This window comes from Pleurodeles waltl, chromosome 10 (genome assembly GCF_031143425.1).
Source record: "Pleurodeles waltl isolate 20211129_DDA chromosome 10, aPleWal1.hap1.20221129, whole genome shotgun sequence".
NCBI lineage: Eukaryota > Metazoa > Chordata > Amphibia > Caudata > Salamandridae > Pleurodeles > Pleurodeles waltl.
In genome coordinates, this window is record NC_090449.1 from 1,061,564,933 (window position 1) to 1,061,587,649 (window position 22,717).

A 22,717-nucleotide genomic window follows, 5' to 3' on the forward strand; every position below is an offset into this window, starting at 1 on the left:
AAAAACATCCATTGTGATAAAAGTACATCAGCCTTTAGGGCTGGGCTTTAAAACCCCTAATGTCCCGCGCCAAGCAGTAGGCGTTGCTCTGCACATTTTCATGTTGGAGGCCCTTTTATTGGAAGCCCCAGTAACACCCAGTCCTCTTCCTTGTCCAGGCTGGACTTGTAGGTCTGAGGTCTTTGACTCCACATTCCCATCACTCTGAGTGTAGCCTATTCCTGGGAGCAGAAGGCGCTCCACACCCTCCACTGCTGCGATGCGTCGCTGCGCCATGTCCCACACAATGGCGGGTGCCTGGCGCGGTCTACCCTACTGCTGAAAGCTGAACAAATGGCGCTGGATAAAGACTTGCAATTGTTTGCACGTAGGTGGAAAGTAAATAATACCCTTTAATGATGCGGAAAGAAATCGCAGCCTTTTGGAAGATGAGCACTGGAATATCAAGTTACAGATGTTTGTGAATTGACCGTATGCAATTGCAAATGCAAAAACCATACGTTTCCGCCTGAGATGCAGGGCTTTGGTAATGCATTCCCTATTAATATGCACGCAGTGTTGTCTGCCGGGGTATCTGAACACAGAGCACCCTGCGGTGTCTGCCCACAGCGCCTGTCCATGCAGCACAGGTGGTCCTGTTGTGTTACAAGGCTGCAAACCCCATCCTTTGCCTACTTGGCTGGGAGGACAAGAAATTCAGGTACATATATATCTGCTGTTATATGCACAGTGTAGTGCACTAGACGTTTGATTGGGACGCACTGGCCTTTCTCAAAGCCATCTGTTGCCCGGGGACTTATATCTATTTCTCTCAGAATTCAGCAGATAGAGAGATTATCGGTGAAATTACACTGGTTAGGAATAGGCAGCTTTACACGAGCAGTATAATTACGTGCACACACAGAACTGTCATAAACTCCTTCTGCACTTCCACAGTGCCATATCACCAAGAAATTCTGGCAGCTCAGCTCAGCCCAGTCTGCAAGAGCTGGATAGCTCCTCAGCGGGAGCAAATGTTCTCAATTTCATCAGAAGAGGGATTTCATAATATTTAATCGATTCCCCAAAATGGTTGGTAGCGTGTGTAGGAAAGTACCATCTTCCTTGGCATGTTGCCCCCGTTTTTACCTGTATGTCAGTATGTTCTTGCCTGTCTCACTGGGATCCTGCTAGCCAGGACCCCAGTGCTCATAGTTTATGGCCTAATGTGTGTGTCTGTGTAGTGACTAACTGTGTCACCGAGGCTCTGCTAATCAGAACCTAAGTGCTTTTGCTCTCTCTGCTTTTAAATTTGTCAATGTAGGATAGTGACTTCATTTACCAGTTTCAATTGGCACACTGGACCGCCCCCTTATAAGTCCCTAGTATATGGTACCTGGGTACCCAGGGCATTGGGGTTCCAGGAGATCCTTATGGGCTGCAACATTTCTTTTACCACCCATAAGGAGCTCAGACAAACCCTTTCACAGGACTGCCACTGGATCGTGCGTGAAATAGTGCACACGCTATTTCACAGCCATTTTCACTGCACCTAAGTAACTTATAAGTCACCTAAATGTCTAACCTTCACTTGCCGAAGGTTAGGTGCAAGGTTGCTAAGTGTGAGGACACCCTTGCACTAGCAAAGGTGCCCTCACATAGTTCAGGGCCATTTCCCGGGACTTTGTGAGTGCAGGGAAACCATTACACTAGTGCACTACATATAGGTCAATACCTATATGTAGCTTCACAATGTTAACTCCAAATATGGCCATGTAACATGTCTAAGATCATGGAATTGTCCCCCCCATTCCAAATCTGGTATTGGGGAGCCAATTCTATGCATCCTGGGGGCTCCGCTGTGGACCCACAGTACTGCGGCTTGCACTGCAGCTACAGCTGCTCCCACCTCACAGACAGGGTTCTGCCCTCCTGGGGTCTGGGCAGCCCAGTCCCAGGAAGGCAGAACAAAGCATTTCCTCTGAGAGCAGGGTGTTACACACCCTCTCCCTTTGGAAACAGGTGTTACAGGCTGGGGAAGGGTAGCCTCCCCCAGCCTCTGGAAATGCTTTCAAGGGCACAGATGGTGCCTTCCGTGCATAAACCAGTCTATACCGGTTCAGGCACTTCTGTCCCTGCTCTGGCGTGAAACTGGACAAAGGAAAGGGGAGTGACTACTCCCCTGTCCATCACCACCCTCGGGATGGTGCCCAGAGTTCCTCCAGTGTGTCCGAGACTTCATCCATCTTGCTTTGCAAGGTGTGGGGGCACTCCGGAGGGCTCTGAGTGGTCAGTGCCAGCAGATGACGTCAGAGACCCCTCCTGATTGGCTACCTTATGAGATATGGACCTATCCCTCTCTCAGGGCTATTTAGGGTCTCTCCTGTGGGTTCTCTTCAAATTCTGCTTGCAAGTTACCTTCAGGAATCCTCTGCAACTACTTCAGCATCCTCTGACCTCGGATCAACCGCAGCACGCTCCAAGAAACGCTATAACTGCAACAAAGTATCCACAAGGGATACTTTTCTTCTGCAACCTCAGCTCCAAGTCGGCAACTGCAACGGTTTCCACTGTGTGCACACTCTGAGGACTCATTGTCTTCATCCTGCACCAGAAGGACCGAAGAAATCTCCTGTGGAGTGACAGTCACTCCCCTGCTCCAAAAGACACCTTCCAAGACGACGACAAGTACCCTTGGACTCCTCTCACAGCGACAAGCGTGCTCCTAAGGACACAGAGGATGGACATCATCGACATAGACTGTCCTGAGGTCCTGCTGATGCAATTTGGAGGAGGTAAGACCTTGCCTTCCCAGAGAGCGACAGTCCCCCTGTGTACTGCATCTTCTTCACCTCCTGAGGCCTCTGTGCACTATTTGAAAAATTCCTTCATGCACAGCCTGGCCCCGGTCCCCAGCACTCCATCCTGCGACGCTCAACTCGCTGAGTTGTTCTCCGGCGGCATGGGACCTTCCTTTGTTGTGCTGCATCAACTGCATTTTGCACCTCCTTTGTCCCCGTGTCCTGGGACCTCCGGGGGTGCTGGCTTGCATCCTGAGGGCTCTCAAGTGCTGAGAGCCCTCCTTTTCCTCCTCACACAGAGTTGAGGCCCACAGGACCCTCCTGGGTCCATCCAGTGCCATTTTGACACAAAATGCACTTTTGTCGTAGCCAAGGCTTGTGGGCGACTTCCAACACGAAATCACGTCTGCAGCGATCTTCACGTCGTGGGATATCCTTTGTATCACGCCGGAACCCGCTGACATCTTCCTAGGGTGCATTCCTGCAGTCTTCGACTAACCGGGGAGACTTCTTTTGCACCCTCTTCTGGGTTGGCAGGGGCTCCTGTCCTTCCTGGAACTTCTTTCGACTTCTGGACTTGGTCCCCTTCCTTTGCAGATGTTCAGGTCCAGGAATCCAGCAGTTGTTGTTTGCACACTTGGTTGGTTACTGCAAAATCCCAATCACGAGGTGCAGTGTTTCCTAAGGTAACTTGCAGTACTTTACTCCTGCTTTTCTGGGGTGGGATAATTTGCTTACCTTTACTGTATTCTTACTCTCCCAGTGATTTTGCACACACTACACTTGTCTATGGGGGAATTTGTGATTCACATTCCACTTTCTTAGTATATGGTTTGTGTTGCCCCTAGACCTATTTTCTCCCATTGCATTCTATAGCATTTCCTATTGTTTGCACTAGTCTACGTATAATTACTTGCCTTATTTTGGTGTATAGTGCATATATTGTGTATAATACTTACCTCCAGAAGGAGTATTGTCTCTAAGATATTTTTGGTACTGTCACCCAAATAAATAGCTTTATTTTTGGTGACACTGTGTATTGTCTTTACTTGTGTATAAGTACTGTGTAACTATGCGGCATTGCAGGAGCTTTGCACGTCTCCTAATTCAGCCTAAGCTGCTCTGCTAGAGCTACCTCTATCAGCCTAAGCTGCTAGAACACTACTACATTTCACTAATAAGGGATAACTGGACCTGGTGTAAGTACCCAAGGTACCCACTACAAACCAGGCCTGCCTCCTACAGCGTCACTAGATCCTACTGTAGGGGTCCAAAAAGTTGAAATTGGTGAACAAAAGTGCCATTGAAAGGAGTCTTTTGCACAGTTCCTGTTTTCTCTTGTGACCATGTCTGGATATGTAGGTGCTAGAACATTGTCCCTCCAAGTTGGATAAGTTTTGGCGTGTGCAATGGTCTTCAACGTGTACCTTGGCACATGCGGGCCCCCATCATCGCCAACTGATCACAGCCGCACATTTGCTATAATAGCAGATTTTTTTCAAATTTTGAAAAGCAGAGTGTTCCGCAGAGGCCACCGTACAGCAGTCTACAGACACATTAATTTACTTCCACTTTTTATTGCCTTTCATTACTGACTTCGGTGTGTTTTCTAACATGAGCACTTCCCACCCTCTCACAATACCTAACAGGTGATGGCAAGTATAGTGTGAGGATTTAGGTGTATTACATGATATGGCTGTGCAGCCTTACCTTGGACAAAAACTGTCTAGGTCCAGTCAGGCTGATTTGAACAACCTTAAGCTCAAACCTCTGTAGCTGTCTATTCGAGCAGCAAAACTTGAACAAAAGGACTAGTGTAAAGCATTTAACAGTACCAAACACTGAGATAAGAAAGCCACGCAGCACAACATCAATTTATAAAAATAGATGATATGTTTATGAATTTATACAGCTCAGCATGAGTAGAATCCACTGGAGGGTACTGGAGATACAGATTTTTAAAGAAATCTTAATTTTTTATCCTGTTGCAAATGAGCATTGGTAACTGTATAGATTAAAAGGCTTTGAAAAGTTTGTAAATGTTCGTTTGCCTACTCCGGCCCAGTTTGGGCAACCATATCCGATACTGAGATTGTCTTTTGGGGGCAGGGAGATTGGTGTAGATCTAAACAGTTACCTCGCCACCAGAGCATTTTCCAGTTCAGTTTCAAACTTTACATCATGACTACCATAGACGTCAATGGAGTGGTCGTGATGCTGTGGATGCAAGAGATGGAGATGGCGATGCTTAATGATGCTCTAGGTGCTGTGCGTCCGACGGGGGTGACTTTGCAGTTATTCCTCAGTCTGCGGTTCAGGTGCGGTGACTTTGGATACAGAGGTCCGAGTCCCTCGAAGGCCCCTTGTATCCAGTAGAAGGCCAGCGGCAGCTGGACTACCAGACTCTGTACACAGCGGTGCCAGCAGTATCATTTGGTGGAGACTTGTGTCCCTTTTGGGGTTGACCAATCTGGACTTGTATGACACTCCTGGATCCGACGGACTGAGGTGCAGCCTTTGGTCATCAAGGATTGGTCTCTTGGGACATCCAGCAGTAGTCGGTGGGTATTCTTACGAAGTGGCTACTAACTTGGCAAAATGGTCTCCTTCAACTTTGATGACCCTGGCGCTGGTTCCAGGTGGTCAGCTGCTGACCCTTGGAGTCACTTTTTTGGTCTGTGGCATGACCTTTTCCTGAGCCAGGAGCCACAGGTGCAGTCCTCTCTTCAATAGCCAAAGGTGCAGTCAAGCAGATGGTGCAGCCTCTCTTTGTGCAGCATGGATGTGGAATTTAATAAAATAGCTACTTGTCCATGGGACAAGTTGCTTCATAAATCTTCTTGTCTTGTAAAAAAAAATGTATTTGTCATTTTGGTGCCAAGTAGCGTGGCAACAATATGACAGCAATCTCATTGTATGAGAGCTCTGACTATAGCCTCTCTGATTATGCCAGGGCAAATACTATAGTAGGGCTTTAATACTTGGAATTTCCTTATTTTGCCATCTTTCCACAGATCTACATACTGGGGGGGCAGGAGGTAACAGTAAGCAATAGTTCCAAGGTAGCAATGCCCTTTTGAGTTTGTGCAAACCTACTAACTTGCATGTTTGAAAACATACTCCTGACAAGAGCAGAAGTAAAGCTTCTTCCATGGTTGGGGGGAAAAGTGGTTGGAGGAAAAGTTAACTTGTAAACGCTCAACAGATATTCACATGAATACACATGTATATTTGCTGGAGCTAAAATACAGTTCACATATACTTTCTAGGAGTACAATTTTCTGGTCTAGTTCTGTAAATTCTTGTGAGTCCATGAAATACGATAATCTGCACTAATGGAAAGACGTATGCCATGGGTGCACTTTTGTGACTTGCTTTGAGAATTGGGCTTCTAATTAGGTCTGGTGTTAACGAATACCTTTTGCTTTTATTACAATTCTATCTTTTTCTTTCCATCCATCTATCAGCTGGCTTCACTGTGAGTTAAAGCAATCTGCTCATTCACTAGCAGCATATCAGCACACAAAGTAATTTTGGTCCGTGCCAGGAACTAACTTAATATGTGCTTTTTGAGACCAAACAATAGTTTTGCTTTTTGCCAATGTTTGTTAGAATGGGAAGTGCTCGGCAGCTCCCACAACAATGTTTTAGAAAAGCCATGTCAAAACCAGACACGCATTGATAAAACCAAAAGACTGACCACCAATGTTGGCCCTTTTGGCTATGCCAGTGCTTGTTAATTTTCATGTTTTCCATAATGTTTTTGAAACTGGTTACACTGCTTTTCCACAGTGAATATTTTTTGGCAATACTAGCATGCATCCATACATTTTTACTATATGATGCTTCAAAGAAATGGCACCTAACATTTCACAACAGTGTAGCAAAATTTTTTCCTGGTTTGTTTTGTGAACATTTTATTTTGAAAGCAAAGAATCATCAATCTTGCTTTCAAGCTTCTGCAAATATTTGCATGTAATCAGAGAGCATTGTACGCAGCCTCCTATTGTTTTACTTTGAAAACGTGTGTATATTATTTTTCTTTTGTTTACTGTAACCACAGTCAGTAGCGCAGTCCGAGCTTACAAAATGTATTTAGATCGCTCATCCTAATAATAAAGGCTTTGCATTGATGACACTTAAATAAAAGTTTGAACTTGTAACATAAGAGCACAATTATTACCTAAACTGCAGGCATTTCCCTTTCCTGCTCCATAATGTGGTACTGTAAACTGGAAGCCAAAGGGTTTGAAAGGTTTGTGAGGCAGGGAGTTGGGCCAATATGTCCCAGGGACAAAGTGAACATGAAATCTTCTTGTCCTTGACCTCAAACAATATGTGCTGGGTGTCCGGCTACAGGAATTCCACACCCCTGGTGCAGTCAGGAGGCAGCAGGGCAGTCCTCGTTTGGTCATTGTTCCAGTTCAGACGTGATCTGAGGTTCAGGGTGCCATACATATTCCAAGAAAGTGCCCTGGGGGGATGACGTGGTCACTAGCCAATGGACTACCAGATCCCCTCCCTCTCTGTGATGACTTCCTGGCTATGTGCAGCATTTGACCATCCCCAGAGTTCACTATTCTGCCCACTCTCAAGATGTCTGTTCCCTTCCTCGAATGCTAGGAACCTGGTATCCCACCCTAGAGGTGTGGCTGCCTGTAAGCTACACTCCCATGGGACGCCCGGTTTGGGCACCGGTCTCCCCTCTTTGTCCCCGTCGCCAGTCCATCTACCTGAACAAAGGGCAATCCCACAGGAGTGTGATCGTCATTAGCACACCAAAGGGGGCTTCGCCATTGAAGCTCGCCCTTTGGGCTACCACTTTAAGTGGCTTCCTGCAAAAGGGAGGTAACACATTGCCCTGCAGCAGACTGCTATTGTTACTAAGCCTGGGAGTCATTCGCACAACTCCCCAGGTGGGCAGAAAGCTGTCTGGTGGCTAGTGACAGAGTAAGGCAGCTGGACACAGAGTGGCAACTTTCTAAAAGTTGCTTTTCTTTAATAGTGACATTAAATTCGACCCGAGCAACACAAAAGGATAATGGACGGAGTGCTGAAACCTTTTAAGCACTCACCCCCAGTCACAGATCTGGGTTTAATCCATTGTTCTTTTGCTAACCATGCCACCCCAGTTTGGACCCACCCATATGCAAATCAGTCTAGACCCTGTTCTCCATGGGAACAGTCCAGCCCGAACTTCCAGGCAATGTTTTCAGTGGACTGGAAACAAGCATCCTGGGACTGGTTTCAGGGTATCACCCTTCATCAGCCAGGCTAGCTTGAATCCAGTGGCACAGTGAGCACAAGACCCATGTTTTGGCATACCCTTCCCGCTTAGGGTGACTTTAGCAACACAAAAGGATGATGGACACTGAAACTTTTCAAACACTCACCCCCAGTCACAGATTTGGGTTTAATACATCGTTCTTTTGCTCACCATGCCACCCCACGGTCAAGATTGATTTGCAAATGGCTGGGTCCAAACTGTGATGGGGTGAATGTTTGATTCATTCCACATGCCATCCATCATTTGTTATTTTTACATTAAATTCGACCTGAGCATCAAGTCTAGTTTAATGCCACAATTAATCTGATACCTTCAGGTACCCGGCTAGGTAGTCCCTTTCAGCAGTTAGCTGCGCTGAGGGGTCAGCTGCTAATCTGGTGTTAGCCAATGGGGCTACTAGCCTTTCCCCCAAAACAACAGGTTGGAGGTATTGCTGTTAGGACATTGATAAAAATACATGTCCAGTTTAATAATACACCGCTCCCTGCCTTAGGACTCCATAGGCCTTCCTTAGGAGAGACGTACATACATATATTGTTAAGGGAAATGGGGGCTTTGACATTAAGTTGAATGGCAAAGTCGAACTAGCAGAGTGACCACTGCCTTTCCAGTCTGAGGTGGCAGGCTGGGAGCCCCTTTGTGCCTTGTCACACACAGGGTGGCACAATCAGGGCTGCCGCCCTGAGTGGACACTCTGCCCTACATGCCCTGGGTAGCATATACTAGAGACTTATAAGTAAATCAGTCCTTGCCCATTGGGGAAAGCCAGTTCAACATACACCTGGTAAGGGTTTGGAATACTGGCACTGCGGTCTGGTTAGCTGGCCTTACCGCACTCTCAAAGTCGAAAAACCAACAGCATCAGTCCAAAAACAATTTGGTGGTGAACCAGGAAAAAGAGGCAGTCCTAGAAAACATCCAAGCATTAAAAGGCTTCCTGTTGTAAGCCACGGCTGAAAAGGGCCACCAGGGCCGGCCACCGCTGCCAAAGGTCTGCCACCCCTGACCAGCACACACATTAAGTGCCCAAGTCGGTTAATGAGTTTACATACAGAGGTAGGTGTGCCTAATCTGTGTGTAACCCCTAGCATATGAAATACATGTATATTGGGATTGGGGGCTAAGGGAGCAGATAATCTAAATCTTGATGGTGTTAAATAACCCTGTTTACAACCCCTTTCCCTGTTCTGCCATTTTGGTGCTGCTCAAATCCCTCATTGTTTTTCACTGCGCTTATTCTTTTGAATACATATATAGCTGTGTAAAGTAAACATGTCACATTTAGTTTCATGTATATCTTCAGTAAGTCTTGTGCACATGAGTTTATACATTAAGCATTCGGGACCCTATGGACGGATGATAATTATATTTTCAAACGTTGCAGAGCTTCTAGATTATCCATTTTCAAAAATTAAAGCAACGAAAATCAAATTTGGCAACCGAAGGGCCCTATGATATATAGAACAGTATATCTTAGTATCTCATTTTAGCTGTGTATAAATTATATACGGAATACGTGTAGTTAAATGCATTTAAATGTCCCCATGTGGTCATATCACTGTTGTCGGCAACCTACATCTAGATTTGAGTTAATTCTGTAAATGTGAGGGGCGGGACAGCGTGACGGAGCCTGATGTAGGAACTGGCTCACTTGTCAGAGTAACAACCAGACGGGTTAAATCCTTCCCAAGATGTCTTTTACCCAATACTGTGTCTCTTTTATTCAGTCTGGGTGCCGAGATCTTGCTGAGTGAGGTCTGGGATCCTCAGGTGGCCTTAGGGAGGTCATGAGCACATTCCAAATCCCTTCCAGTGGAAGCCCCCAGATCCTTCATAGCTCTGTCCATCCTCCCCTTGCATCCCATTGGGAAGCGTGACCTTGTTCCCACGCCGTGTCCCGCGGTGATAGCGAGTTGGTACTTATGGTGCTCAGCCATTGGGAAACGCACATTTCGAAGGCTTATGAGATAAGTTCTAGATAATTCAATCCACACAATTTCTGCCTTGGAGTTACTTTCACAAGTATCATACTGGTTGGTCAAAGGTTAGGGCTGGCGCAAAAGCTGTGGAGCGTTCCCACATTTCTGTTTTTTGTTTTATTGAATATTTCTTTATTTCAATTGTCGCACCGTGAACCAAAGTCACCTGTAGGAAGATCGATAAAGGTAGCAGAAAAGCCAAGTTTTTAAGGGTTTCCTAAGGTCTGTATGAAATATTATTACATAAAAAATATTTTCATCTTTATTCGCTAAACTGTGGTACCAGCCTTTGGCATGGGATTAAAGGGCCTACACAGATTTCATGAATTTCATTTCAGTGGCTGGCATGATTATACGATCTGCATATTCATTAAATAAGCGAAAGAGAATGTGTCTAAAACGTTAGCCATGCGACGACTCCATGCCCAGCTGCGTTCCAGACTTGTGCGCTGTTCGAAGCGAGCTGTGCTATGCCAAGGAGGCTTCTTAGTTCTGTGCTTTGGCCCTTGTTCTGCTCTGTTGTCTCTGCCAGCCTCATCTCTGCCCACTCATCTCTCATGATCGGACTTATCCTTCTCTTGGGTTCTTGCAGCAGAGAATGGGGTGACCTGTTTGGGAATGACAACTGCTTGGCACGAATCCGCTCGCATGGGATTAACGGACGCCTTCGGAGCAGCCGGTTTCGCAGCGTGTGCTGGAAGGTAAGAGGCTCTGGTGCTTGGTATGGTTGCTGAATGTTGACAGGGTACCTGTGAGGGAGCTCGAGACTCAACAAGCCTGTGGATTTTCCATAAGATTCAAGCCTCTGACTGCTGCATCATAATTCCTGAAGTGTTGGGACATCAGCTCAAGCCTGTGCGACTCCTGTGGAGTGGTTTTAATGGAGGGCAAGTGGTGTGATGCTGGTTCAAACAGCCCCTTGCATTTGCTAATCCAAATAAAGCATGTAGTATTTACAGACAGACCCACCTCTTGAAGATGAGCAGTAGATACTGTGGAGGAAGCGTTGAGATGGAGGAATATGGGAATGGGGGATTGTTTCTCCTACAGCATTAGGAATAGAGGACGACCAGTTTGGGGGCTTTGTAGGGAGTGAGGAAGGCTAGGGATGGTGGAAAGCTTCTCCTACAATATTAGAAATGGAGGTCGGCCACGCTTACTGCCTATGTAGGGAGTGAGGACAGCTAAGGATGGTGGAAAGCATCTTTTACAGTGTTAGGATTAGAGGCTGGCCACTCTTCCCTCCTTTATGGGGTGTGAGTAAGGCTGGGGATGGTGGAAAGCTTCTTCTACAGTGTTGGGATTGGAGGTCGGCCACTCTTACTGCCTTAGTGAGGAAGGGTAGAGATGGTGGAAAGCTTCTTCTACAACATTAGAAATGGAGGTCAGTCACTCTTACTGCCTGAGTGGGATGTGAGGGATGCTAGTAATGGTGGAAAGCTTCTTTTACAGTGGTGGAAGTTGAGGACGGCCGCTGTTACTTCCTTAGTAGGGAGTGAGGGATGCTAGATATGGTGGAGAGCATCTTTTACAGTGGTGGAAGTGGAGGACGGCCGCTGTTACTTCCTTAGTAGGGAGTGAGGGATGCGGGGATGGTGGAAAGCATCTTTTACAGTGGTGGAAGTGGAGGACGGCCGCTGTTACTCCTTAGTAGGGAGTGAGGAAGGGTAGAGATGGTGGAGAGCATCTTTTACAGTGGTGGAAGTGGAGGACGGTCGCTGTTACTCCTTAGTAGGGAGTGAGGAAGGGTAGAGATGGTGGAGAGCATCTTTTACAGTGGTGAAAGTGGAGGACGGTCGCTGTTACTCCTTAGTAGGGAGTGAGGAAGGGTAGAGATGGTGGAGAGCATCTTTTACAGTGGTGGAAGTGGAGGACGGCCGCTGTTACTCCTTAGTAGGGAGCGAGGGATGCTAGGGTTGGTGGAGAGCATCTTTTACAGTGGTGGAAGTGGAGGACGGTCGCTGTTACTCCTTAGTAGGGAGTGAGGAAGGGTAGAGATGGTGGAGAGCATCTTTTACAGTGGTGGAAGTGGAGGACGGCCGCTGTTACTCCTTAGTAGGGAGCGAGGGATGCTAGGGTTGGTGGAGAGCATCTTTTACAGTGGTGGAAGTGGAGGACGGCCGCTGTTACTCCTTAGTAGGGAGTGAGGAAGGCTAGGAATGGGGAAAACCAATGATAGAAATAAAATGTTCTTATAGTGATAGGGATTGAGGAAAACCAAGGTTGGCGGTATTCTCGTTGGCGTTTGGGTGGAGCTGAGTCCACACTGGGGTGGAGTAATGTTTCTCTTAAGTGAATAGGGAGAAAGGAAAACTGGCTACAGGAAGCCTGGGGATGGGTAGAGTCTTAGAACAGTGCGGCCCGAGGAAGGCTAGAGATGGTGGAAGGCGACTGTTAGAGCATTAGTGGGACCTTGTGAGCCTCCTCGCAGTATCAGTCGGGAGCGGAGAGGGAAGGGATGGATTAAACCTTCTCCTCTAGGATTCACACACAGTGAGGAAACTCTGGGTGAGACAAAGGCTGCTCCTGCAGCATTATCAGGGAAGGGGGGCGGCAGGGGCAGGTAAGGCTTCTCTTACACGAAGGTGGAGCGAGGGGTGCAAGGCTTGAAGGCGGGCGCACCTGCGGCGTTAGTAGAAAGTGAGGAAGGTAAGGTTGCAGGGAAGCAAGGGAGGAGGATGAAGACTTGAAGCATTAGTAGGGGGCGGAAAGCGCCAGAGGATGGGAAAGGAGCTCTCAAAGCACTACAAGAGCTACAGGTGGGTCGGTCTGAAGGAGGCAAAGGGAGGGGAAGGCCCTTCCCACAGAAATGCTGCAGGGGGCAGGTGCTACTTGAAACAAGAGAGCAATGAGAGAACACAGGGAGAGAGGAAAGCCTTTTCAAGGCTGTGAGAAAGCTGATTGGGGCAAGGTGAAGATGGTGCTAAAAATAAAACTACCACGACCCCCGCACCCCAAAAATAAAACTACCCTGACCCACCCCTGAAAACTACCCCGATACCCCCACCCGCCCTAAGACTTACCTAAACCCCCACCTGCCCTAAAAACAACCGACCCCACCCCTAAAAATAAAACCACCCCTCCCCTAAAAACATAATTACCCTGACCCCCCCCCCCAAAAAAAGCAACAACCCCACCACCCCAAAAAACCAAACTACTCCGATTCCCCCACCCCACCAAACTACCCTGACCCACCACCCTGAAGCCCTTAATACATCCCCCACCCCTAAAAACTACCTCCCAACTCTGCCCCAGTTACCTGACCGCGTTCTCTCCCGGTGCGGACTCCCTTTTCGTCTGTCGTAACCTCACTGCGTTGTTCGGCACATGCGTGGTTAAGGCAGCGACAAAGGGAGTAGTTCACGCAAGCATGGTTCCGCTTGCGTTAACAACGTAGTCGTTGTTCCGGACGTTCCCCACCGGGCACTATTAGAAGCTTCTGTCAGCCCTGCAGCCGGGCTGGTGTCTGGAGGCAGAAGATTGTGACCAAATCACCCCAATCTGAACGCACTTAAGTGGCTCCCCGCTGAGAGCAGAGGCCTTTTCAAGCTGGCCTGCATACTTCATAGAGCCCTTCAAGGGGTGCTCCTACCTGCCTGACATGGAAATTAGCAACCTCAGGGGGGTCCTGGGCACTTTGATGGGCACAATCCCTTCTCTTGGAAACTTTCCCTTAAAAAAAACAACGGCTATGATGCAAACTTGTCCGGTGGTGCCCATAGAAGATTGACCTCCATGGCTGTGTGGGTGATGGCGACAGGCCTGCTTGAACCTCAAGCACGTTTACCATGCAGAAACGAGGAACGAAGCGCTATTGCGGCACAGGGAGCTTTGCCTTCCTAAGCAGATGGGCATCTAATGCCAGCTCCTACCCACATTTCCCCATCAGTGATAGATTTTTTTTCACTTAGGCGATCGAAGGATGACGCACATCGCAGAAACTAAAGCTTTAGATAGTATTGTTAACAGGTCTATGGCTTTTTTCGGAAAGACCTTAAAAAGATTCAACAGTAGCTAGCTCGATCGAGGGTTCTCTCTTTGTTGTGCCAGGCAGGGGTGATGCTGTGTACATAGGAAGAGAGAAGACTGATTGGCACGTGGCTCGTCTGCCTGGAGTGGCATGAAGGACAAAAAACGATGGCCTGGAATGCGGCCCATTAATTGCTAATGGTTGAGATTAAATGAAACATCCCAATCTTCTCCCTTCTGTTGTTTGTCTGAGCCACACCTTAAGCCATCAGCTTGAGCATTTTATAGCCGAACCGTCCCTTCATCCTCTTCAGGCCAAACCAAGCTACTCTCTTGTCTCTGGACTAACAGCTGCTCCGCCCTGCACTCAGTCTTACTCCCAAACTGTACAGCACCTAAGCCCCTGAGGAAAGTCTGTTCCATACAAGTAGTTGGACTCTCCATTTCAGCCTCTTCGGGTATTGGATCCCTGTGCCTTTCAGACTCTCTCCCTGCATACCCTCATGTCTGGGGGGGGGGAGGGGGGTTCCTTCTACACCCCCACTCTTATGCCTAAACCTATAGTAGCCCTACAGGGGTCAGTCACCCTCCTTTCTCTCTGTATGTACTCTGTGTGTGTTCCATGTATAACAGTTGTATTTGTACATTGTATATTTGTTCACACAAAACTTCTGTCTTTGTGCTGTTACCACTTGTCCTTAAGCAAATAGTGTATTTCTTTGCAGTTTTTGCGGTTTTGCAGAATGGCGCACTCTATACAGTTACATAATTGTACCTATTTAAAATTAGAGCGCTCTGAAACCCGCTTGAGTTCACTCTACTTAAAGCAAGTTTACATTTGAAAAAATAGTATTTTCCTAGGATAACTTTTCCTGCTTGTGCATATATACATAACTCTTAAAACCAGCTTCCAGTTCCCTGTTGCTTTGTTAATGTTAGCCCACTGAACCCTTCCCTCTCACAGGCACATGTGCGGCAGTGACTGTGGGGAAAAGTGAAGGGACTCTTAAGTATCTGTATTTCTCTCTCCCAAGGCGCCAGCGTCGCGTCCGAGACATTTTCTAATTCTCTTCGCTTCTTTGCTTCGGCAGCTGTTCCTAAATGTCCTTCCCCAAGACAGGAGCCAGTGGACCAGTCGAACAGCAGCGACGCGGACGTGGTATCAAAGGATTAAAGAGATCGTAAGTGGATCTTTCCAGAGCGGTGCGGGCCCACAGTTGCGCGTCTGCTTTTGCAGACACCATCTTGATCATGCTTTTGTTTCCTCTGCAGCACATCACCAACCCACGGAAAGCTGCTGGGCAGCAAGACTTGATGATCAACAACCCGTTGTCTCAGGACGAGGGGGTAAGAGCTCTTCTTCGCTTATGTTCTTCAGAAGTGTGAGGGTTGTGTTGGGGACCGAAGGTCCAGGGACGGTTTCCAAGTGCCCCACCATGCTAGCACGAGGAGAGTGCTCCACCTTCGTGTGCGCGTAGACAGTCGCGAGCCAGTCTGTGATCAGGAATCACCCGTGAAGGTTGTGCGGTGGTCCGATCCAACCATAAACGTTTTGGTAGAAAAACTTGATGCCTGATTTGGAGGAGGTCTACAACAGGGGATTCACGAAAGAATGGCCTTTGCAAGATGCTGCCCCCCACGGTGCAATGCTTATTCTTTCACAAGCTGTGAACATCGACCGGCCACCATGTCTGGTGTGATTGGTTTTGCAAACGCTTGCCTTGTACATTTTCTTGAGTAATCACCAAACAAAAGTAATTGTTGTGTCCCTAACATTCAAGCTTGTTCGGGAGATTGGATGTGTGTGCTGCCAACATAGCCCCTGATTTACCACCCGTCCCCCATACTTCCTCAGTGCCCCACTTGTTGCCAGAAATCACACTTTCTTAAATTTGCATTGGTGCCATTTCTGCCAGGGTTTTGACCACCAGACTATCCGCAATCCCCCCAACCCCCCGCCGTAACAGAAAAACTTGGATATGCTGCATTGCCTGGCTCCATAATCCAGCCCACCAAAGACGCAAGTGAATAACTGCAATCATGGCAGGGTGGGCTTTGTTTTTTAATATTTTCAAGGCTGTGCTCAAAACAAGCAATATGTGTCATTTCTCGAGATGTCTTCCTTCCGAGATCTCTGCTCAAGATTTTCCGCTTGGAGCATGGCCTACCCAATGCAGCTGATAAACCTTGTTTATGGACCTGCTGCAGATGCTTGCTGGTCCTAAACCCACAGACGGTGCCAGCTTCGCTGTACTCTCTCCCCGCGGTGGCTGAGAGTTGGGGGTAACATTGTAAGGGGGACAGGAAGTTGTTGCTGCCTGATCTGGTCCCCCAAGACCGAGCCCCAGGGTCCACATATCTGGACTGTAGAGGACTTGGGGCAGGAGGCCCTATCAGTTAATGCCACATGGAGGTCCATGGGCCCGCAAGAGCCGGGGTCTCCTTTAAGGGGCCCATTTGGCTTCTTGGTCTGCTGGGAACCAGTGGTTTTAAGCAAGATATTTAGTTTCAAGAAGGACGATCAACGGCCAATGAGATTTTCAAAACTAAGACGTGTATAGATTTTTATTTTACTCTGAATTGAAAAGTTTATTTCTCTTTCCCTCTTCGCCATCATGTGACCTTCGGCCTTACCATTGGAACTCCCTCTTGTAAGGTTTCCATGAATTTCTTCTTATTTTGAACTCTGTATTACTGGGAAATGACCTCTAGACCATTGCGGGTCTCTTAACCCGCTCCCAACAGGACGTGCACTTCCCTTAAAATAAATCATGGATTGCAGTTACATTGGCATGGCTGGCCCATGGGGGCAGCACCTGTAATGTGCAGACAGGGGGCGCCAGCAGCACAAAGGTCACATTCCATATTGCCACCTGGGGCTTAAACACACACATTTGTTTGGAAGCTCAGGCCTGGTTGGTGCCTGAAAATGAAGAGCTCGATTACTTATCTCTTAAGATGATAACTTTAACGCTGCTTTAAGTCGGCTATAAACACAGATTCAGTACAGCTGCTTGTTGTATATATTGTACAAGTAAAAAAACCTTTAACTGCAACTCGAAAGCTGGGGTGGAATTAAGTCATGGTTTGTGCTTGTATCCACCGCCAGCTGCAGCTTTGGAGTAACATGTGGCCTACAACCGTAATTTGATAACTGGAATTACAAACTCTATTCTCAGAGTGTGAAGGTAAAACAGTAAAAAGGAATCAGTGGTCACACTGGATTTCATCAAGTTCACTGCTAAAATTACTTCGCAAATCTTTCCTATTTTTGTCCTAATGTTTAAGCACTTTGAACTGCAGCGACTGAGATCTAATTGCTGTAACTGACAACTGATGTTCTCTGAGGCCCTGTAATAAAGTGACAGATTCCTCAGTGTTGTCAGTCTGTCACCTCAGAGAACGCCTAGGGCACAGGAGGCTGTCGGTAGGCTTCATGGCTTTGCAGGGATGAAGGAACCCTTCTGCCCATGGGGTGGGAGCACATATGTCCAGGAAGGTGGCACCTCTGTTTGATCCTCTGCAGGTAGGAATGGGCTGATCTTAGGCTCAGTTTGGACAGAGAGGTACAGAAATCCAGACCAGGCTTAAGGCATCATCTTTGGGTCGCTGTAACGTAGGCCCCGTGGCAGTACTGTTATAGTGATGCACCTTTATGTGGCAAGACCTGGATTATGCCACAGTAAAACCTTCTTATGGATAATGCCCGAACTTTGGTTCGAACAGCAGAGATGTTATTGCCAATTAGAGATGATTCACCCTTTGAGACATCTCTGCAGCACTTTGTGGCAAGAGAAAGCTGAACAGCATGAAAGAGGTGATGACCTGGGGCCTGCTTAGCAAAAACTCCAGTCCACCTTTTGAAGGGTTGTGGAGAAAGGGTCTCCGGCCTTACCCTAAATCGTTTGACCCAAACCAAAGGCTTGGAAAGCTGGCCTCTTGCTGACTCTGCAAAGTCCAAACTGTCCAGGTCCTGCCTAGAGGTGGCTTCTTACTCTTGTAACTTCCTTCCTAAATTACCAGAGTGTGGGGGATTTCGAAAACAGGGACGGCTGCCTCAGCCCAGAAGATAACCTGCGCAGGACTGGATATTTCCTGGAGACCTGAAGTTGAGCTGGGTCTCCAACTAAAAACTCCTGGCTGGTTGCTGATGAACTAGTTCTGAAGAGCTGGGCATTTTAAGCAACTTTTTAAGATAGGAACAGTATCTGATTCAAGTGAGTAAATGTTTTTGAAGGGCACAGACTTCTGTGGCTTTGGATCTTTCATAGATTCGCGTGCTTGAATGCTTCCGTGGTAGACAATGATGGAATAGCAGTAAGGATTGATTCAGACGGATTTTTCAGCCATTTACTACTCTGAGTCCCAAATTCTAGCTAATAAGCTGGGGAGGGACATACCTCAAATTATCTCAAAGCTTCAGCAGCTCAGGTTTTCTGCTGCTTATTGAGTTTGGGGCAATCTTCTGGGGTCCGGCTTTGTGATATCTTTTCCACAATCCAAAACTTTCAACATCACTGGCAGTGAGCATTATTCAATGTTTGAGGAAGGGTGAGACAGGAGGAGCTCTTCTGATTGTCAGAATCCACTTTGAAGAAATCTTTGGCTTAAGATAGCATTTCCTGGGGCAAAAAGATGGCTTATGTAGACTTTGTACTTTTACTGTTTTAACCCAAGGTCTGAGTCTACAAAACCTGATATCTGCCTTACATCCTCTGTGAAGACACTGAGACTGGGGAGACATCTTTGCGCTTTCGGATGGAAAGTCCTGCTTTGTTGTAGTGGGTTTTAAACCTATTGTACGCTTCTAGTCCCTGCCTGAGTCTCTACCATGTCATATGGTTGGTTTGTTGTAAGAACTCTGCCTCCAAGAGCTCCAGGGACAGGCAATCCATTCCTGTTCCTCTCTCCATTAGATACATTTACTTACAGAGGCCAGAAGAACCCCCGATCACCTCCTCCTAGCTCCCTCTTGGCCTCCAAGGCTCCTCATTATCCCAGATTCTCCAAGAGCTGCATCAAGTAATTCTGGTACCAGAATCTGAGAAGGTTTCTTGAGGAACATACAGTGATACTCTACAAGAGAAGAGACCTGAAAGCAGTGTTTGGCGTCACCGTCACCTCTACGCCTGTTAAACTGGGAAGACGCGTGGGCGTCTCATTGTGTTTTGCTGCCATAGACAAGGATTCTGTTTGCACGCTGTCTCTATTTTTCACACATGCCAAGCATGCCCCGTCCGCCCCATATACTCCATAGACAAAGTTATAGGGCAGATTAACTGCCAGTGCTTATTTTCTGCTGTCGAAGGAAATCCAATAAAAGGCATTTAAGCCTCATCCAAATCGATCCCCCCCAAGTGATGCTGCCAGGAGCGAGCCAGAAGACAATTCAGTTTGTGGCAAGCACTATAAAAGTAATCAATGTCATTATTATAGATGAGGTAGCGTTAATGTCCACTCAATAGTAATCAAGGTCTGTGTTTATCGTGTGCATTGTGCTTGTGCTCAGTTTTGTCAGTTCACCAAAGAGGCCCAGAGAGGTGAAGTGATGTCCCCAGGATCAGACAGTTTATTTAAGGGAGAAGAGCTGGGATTTGTCCAGGTTTTCTGGAGTTAGTGTCTTTCATAAACTGCAGTACATCTCCTCCTGCCTCTCCCTTTACAGATGTGCAGTTCCGTGTACCTTCTTGTCTTGGTAGTACCGAAGGAGTACTCGCCCTCAAAAATCATATGGATTGCCCTCGTATCTTTTGAAAGTTGGTTTCTATTTTTTAACTCATGTATATTACACTGTTCTCGACTACATTGCTGAACAGAACAATACATAAGACTGCTGGATGGCGTGTGCGTACCTTTTTTGGGCTAACTACTAAAACTGAAGTAGCTAGAAGGAGCTAGGGGTCCCTTCTCAGCCCTACGTTGGCTAGGAGCAGGCGCGTTGGCTGTGGTCTGCTGTTGGTACGAGTAGTGTTTTATTTAGGGTTCTTTGGGAGGTGATCGCTTTGTCTCCATCCATGCGTGCAGCTGGGTTTACTACTTTTTACGTATTCTGCACGGGTTGGCTGGTCCGATTCCTCCTTGTTCCTTGGCCGATTGCTGTCCTCCCTGAGGTGCTCATGTTTTCCATTTCTGGTATATTGTGTGGGATATCTCTTGCTCAGCTTGTTTTGGGGTGCCAGTATCATGTCCCACAGATGTGCAGCGGGCGTCTACAGACCCCCTTCCCGCTTCGCCTTGCAAGGCATTGCTTTTATTCAAGCCATTCTTGACTGCCCTTTAGCCAGCGGCTCAGTGGATGGGGCTCTGCGACTTCACTGTGGGTCTTGTGGCTATAATAGTGCCAGATCTAGGAATCTACTGCCGCCCTTTTTTGGCCTACAAAGCTGGAAGTAGCCTAATAGGCATTATTTCCAGAGCTTAAAACTTTGCGCTTGTATAGCGCACTACTCAACCGTTAGGGTCTCAAGGCGCTGTACACATACCGCTGAGGAACCCCTCCTGGCTTTTCCCTGTGAGGTACCCACTCCTGGGCACCCCCAGGGTGAAGCCAGGCAACCAAGCGCTGTCAGGGCCCTTGTGGAGATAAGGCAAGCTATTGCCCAGAGTTACAGAGTGTGGGACCCATTAATTAGATTAGGCACTGAGGCGAGAATTATCTGGTCGAAGGAAATTGAGCCCAAGACCCGCCAAGGCGGGAATTGAACCCTGGTCCCGGGCCAGATCTCTGCATTAGGGTCTGCCGCTCCAACGATTGTGCCACACTTCTCCACTTCCACAGAGCTTCCCAGTCTAGTGTTTCTCAAAGTTGATGGTGACTCCTACCAGTCCTAAGGGAACCTCATGCCATGTGCAGGATCCTCACATCCTGTTAGATGCATCTTGGGCATGTCATGGTGCTCCTTGTGTCCACCCTGTTGAGGCTCTTTGATGTGGTACGTAAAGTGTGTGTAATTGTACTGGATGCAGCTATGTATCTTTCGAAACTAGATGGTAGGAGTGTTTCATCTCTTGGTGGCTAGTTTGAATGTTCCCCTGGCTGGTGGCCTTCAAACTAATACCAAACGCCACATGCTTGATTGTAGAACTGAGTTCAATCAAGCTTGATGCCAATAATTCCTTCGGAGCCCCACAGAGCACACAGTACTATTCTGCTGCTGGACTATGCCAACACCCATAAAACATTTAGAACTACCTAAAAAAAAAATCATAAGGGGGCAATACTTCAACCCTTGCCCATACCTCTATTGGGTGCAGGAGCCCACATTGACTCCCAGTGAGGCACCATGTCACTTTCAAGAAGGCAGGTGGGCATCCTGTGCCAAGTCATCTTTGGTAGGGGGATTCCCTTCCTCTGTTTCACCTGCTCCTGCAGCCTCTGCTGTTCTTTCATCACGAGGTCTGCATCTCCTATCAGTCCCTGAGAAATAACAGCTGATTGGCATTCAAGCTTGCAATCTTTGCAGCTAGGTAAAGGTCAAAATCAAGTCTATCTATCCATCCATCCATTCACCCCTTCTCTCTCTATCTGTATCTCTTTCTATCCCTCCCTCTCTCTTAATCTCCCCCGTCTCTCTATCTCTCCCTCTACCTCCTTCTCTCCCTCTCTGTTAAAGACATGATTCTGCCTCTTCTGTTCAGGACGTCAGTGCCTGATGTTCTTAATTAGTTCAGTAATTAAAAAAATACCACAGTGTTCATTTGATTAACACTCACCCAAGTGTAAAGTCTCTTGGCTCTTACATACCAGGTGTTCTTAGCCAATTCAAGTGGTTTTCATTTCATTCCCCTTAGAAGTAAGAAACCTTGAGTCATCCCAGTGAAGAAATACATTTGTGGCCTTCTGGATACACGTAGACCTGTGCAATGGGCCCACAACTCTCTGAGCCAGTTGGTCGTAGACCTCTTTTTGTTTAATTTTTTTTTTTTATATATATATATTTATTGACAAATCGCTGTCTTACAGTTGCAAATCAAATAATGGCATTATCATGTTCCGGTCATATTCACAGTTAACAGTATAAATAGCATATCAGCCTGTTATATATTCTGGGATTCTCATCCCATTATTTATTATGTCAGTTATTTAGAGTTAAACTGTCTCAAAACCCAGTACGTTAACGCTTCTTTGGCTGAATTTTCTTCGTACGTGAACCCTGTAATACCATTTTGTTTTTATGGCTACAAAACAGACTTAACTTAAATTTAAACATTATTTAAACATGATGGCGCTGTGCTGAATAGGTTATTACGGTTGTTGGGGTGAGCCTCCCCCGGGCCCCTCCAGGGTGTGGGATGATGCTAATCTTACTCCCCTCATTCCTTAATAGGTAAGTGGCCGTTCGTATCCAACCTGTCCATGCCCCAATACACTCTGTTTGGTCGGTTGCTACCTCCGCACCCGCCGCACACTTGGTCTCGCGGTCCCTCCCTTGAGCCTCACTCTGGTAGGTGTAACATCGTCCTTCCCTTCCTTTCGTCCTCCTAGACTCCTACTACTGCTGGTTCCTCGGTGGGTGTTCCCAGCCCCCTCACCATGCCGTCCCATCTCGTCACTAAGTCTTCCCACCCTGGGGCAATGGGGGTTTGACGGAGGCCTCTTGCTTCTTCGCCTTTCAGGACCTGTAGTTTGGCTCTGGTCCATTTCATCACGTCTCGTCTCCACTCAGTCAGCGGGGGATGGCCTGGAGTTTTCCAACCCTTTG

The 22,717-nt window shown here is 47.3% G+C and overlaps 1 protein-coding gene across 4 annotated transcripts in view; it reads left to right on the forward strand.

Moving 5' to 3' along the window:
- Positions 1 to 22,717, forward strand: part of TBC1D5 (TBC1 domain family member 5) — a 1,391,198-nt gene that overhangs the window by 737,332 nt on the left and 631,149 nt on the right. For all 4 annotated transcript variants that reach the window (XM_069212078.1, XM_069212077.1, XM_069212079.1 and 1 more), the window contains 3 exons: positions 10,639 to 10,747; positions 15,107 to 15,196; positions 15,288 to 15,362. In XM_069212078.1, coding sequence (XP_069068179.1) covers positions 10,639 to 10,747; positions 15,107 to 15,196; positions 15,288 to 15,362 — 274 coding nt within the window. The remainder of the gene's footprint in view (positions 1 to 10,638; positions 10,748 to 15,106; positions 15,197 to 15,287; positions 15,363 to 22,717) is intronic.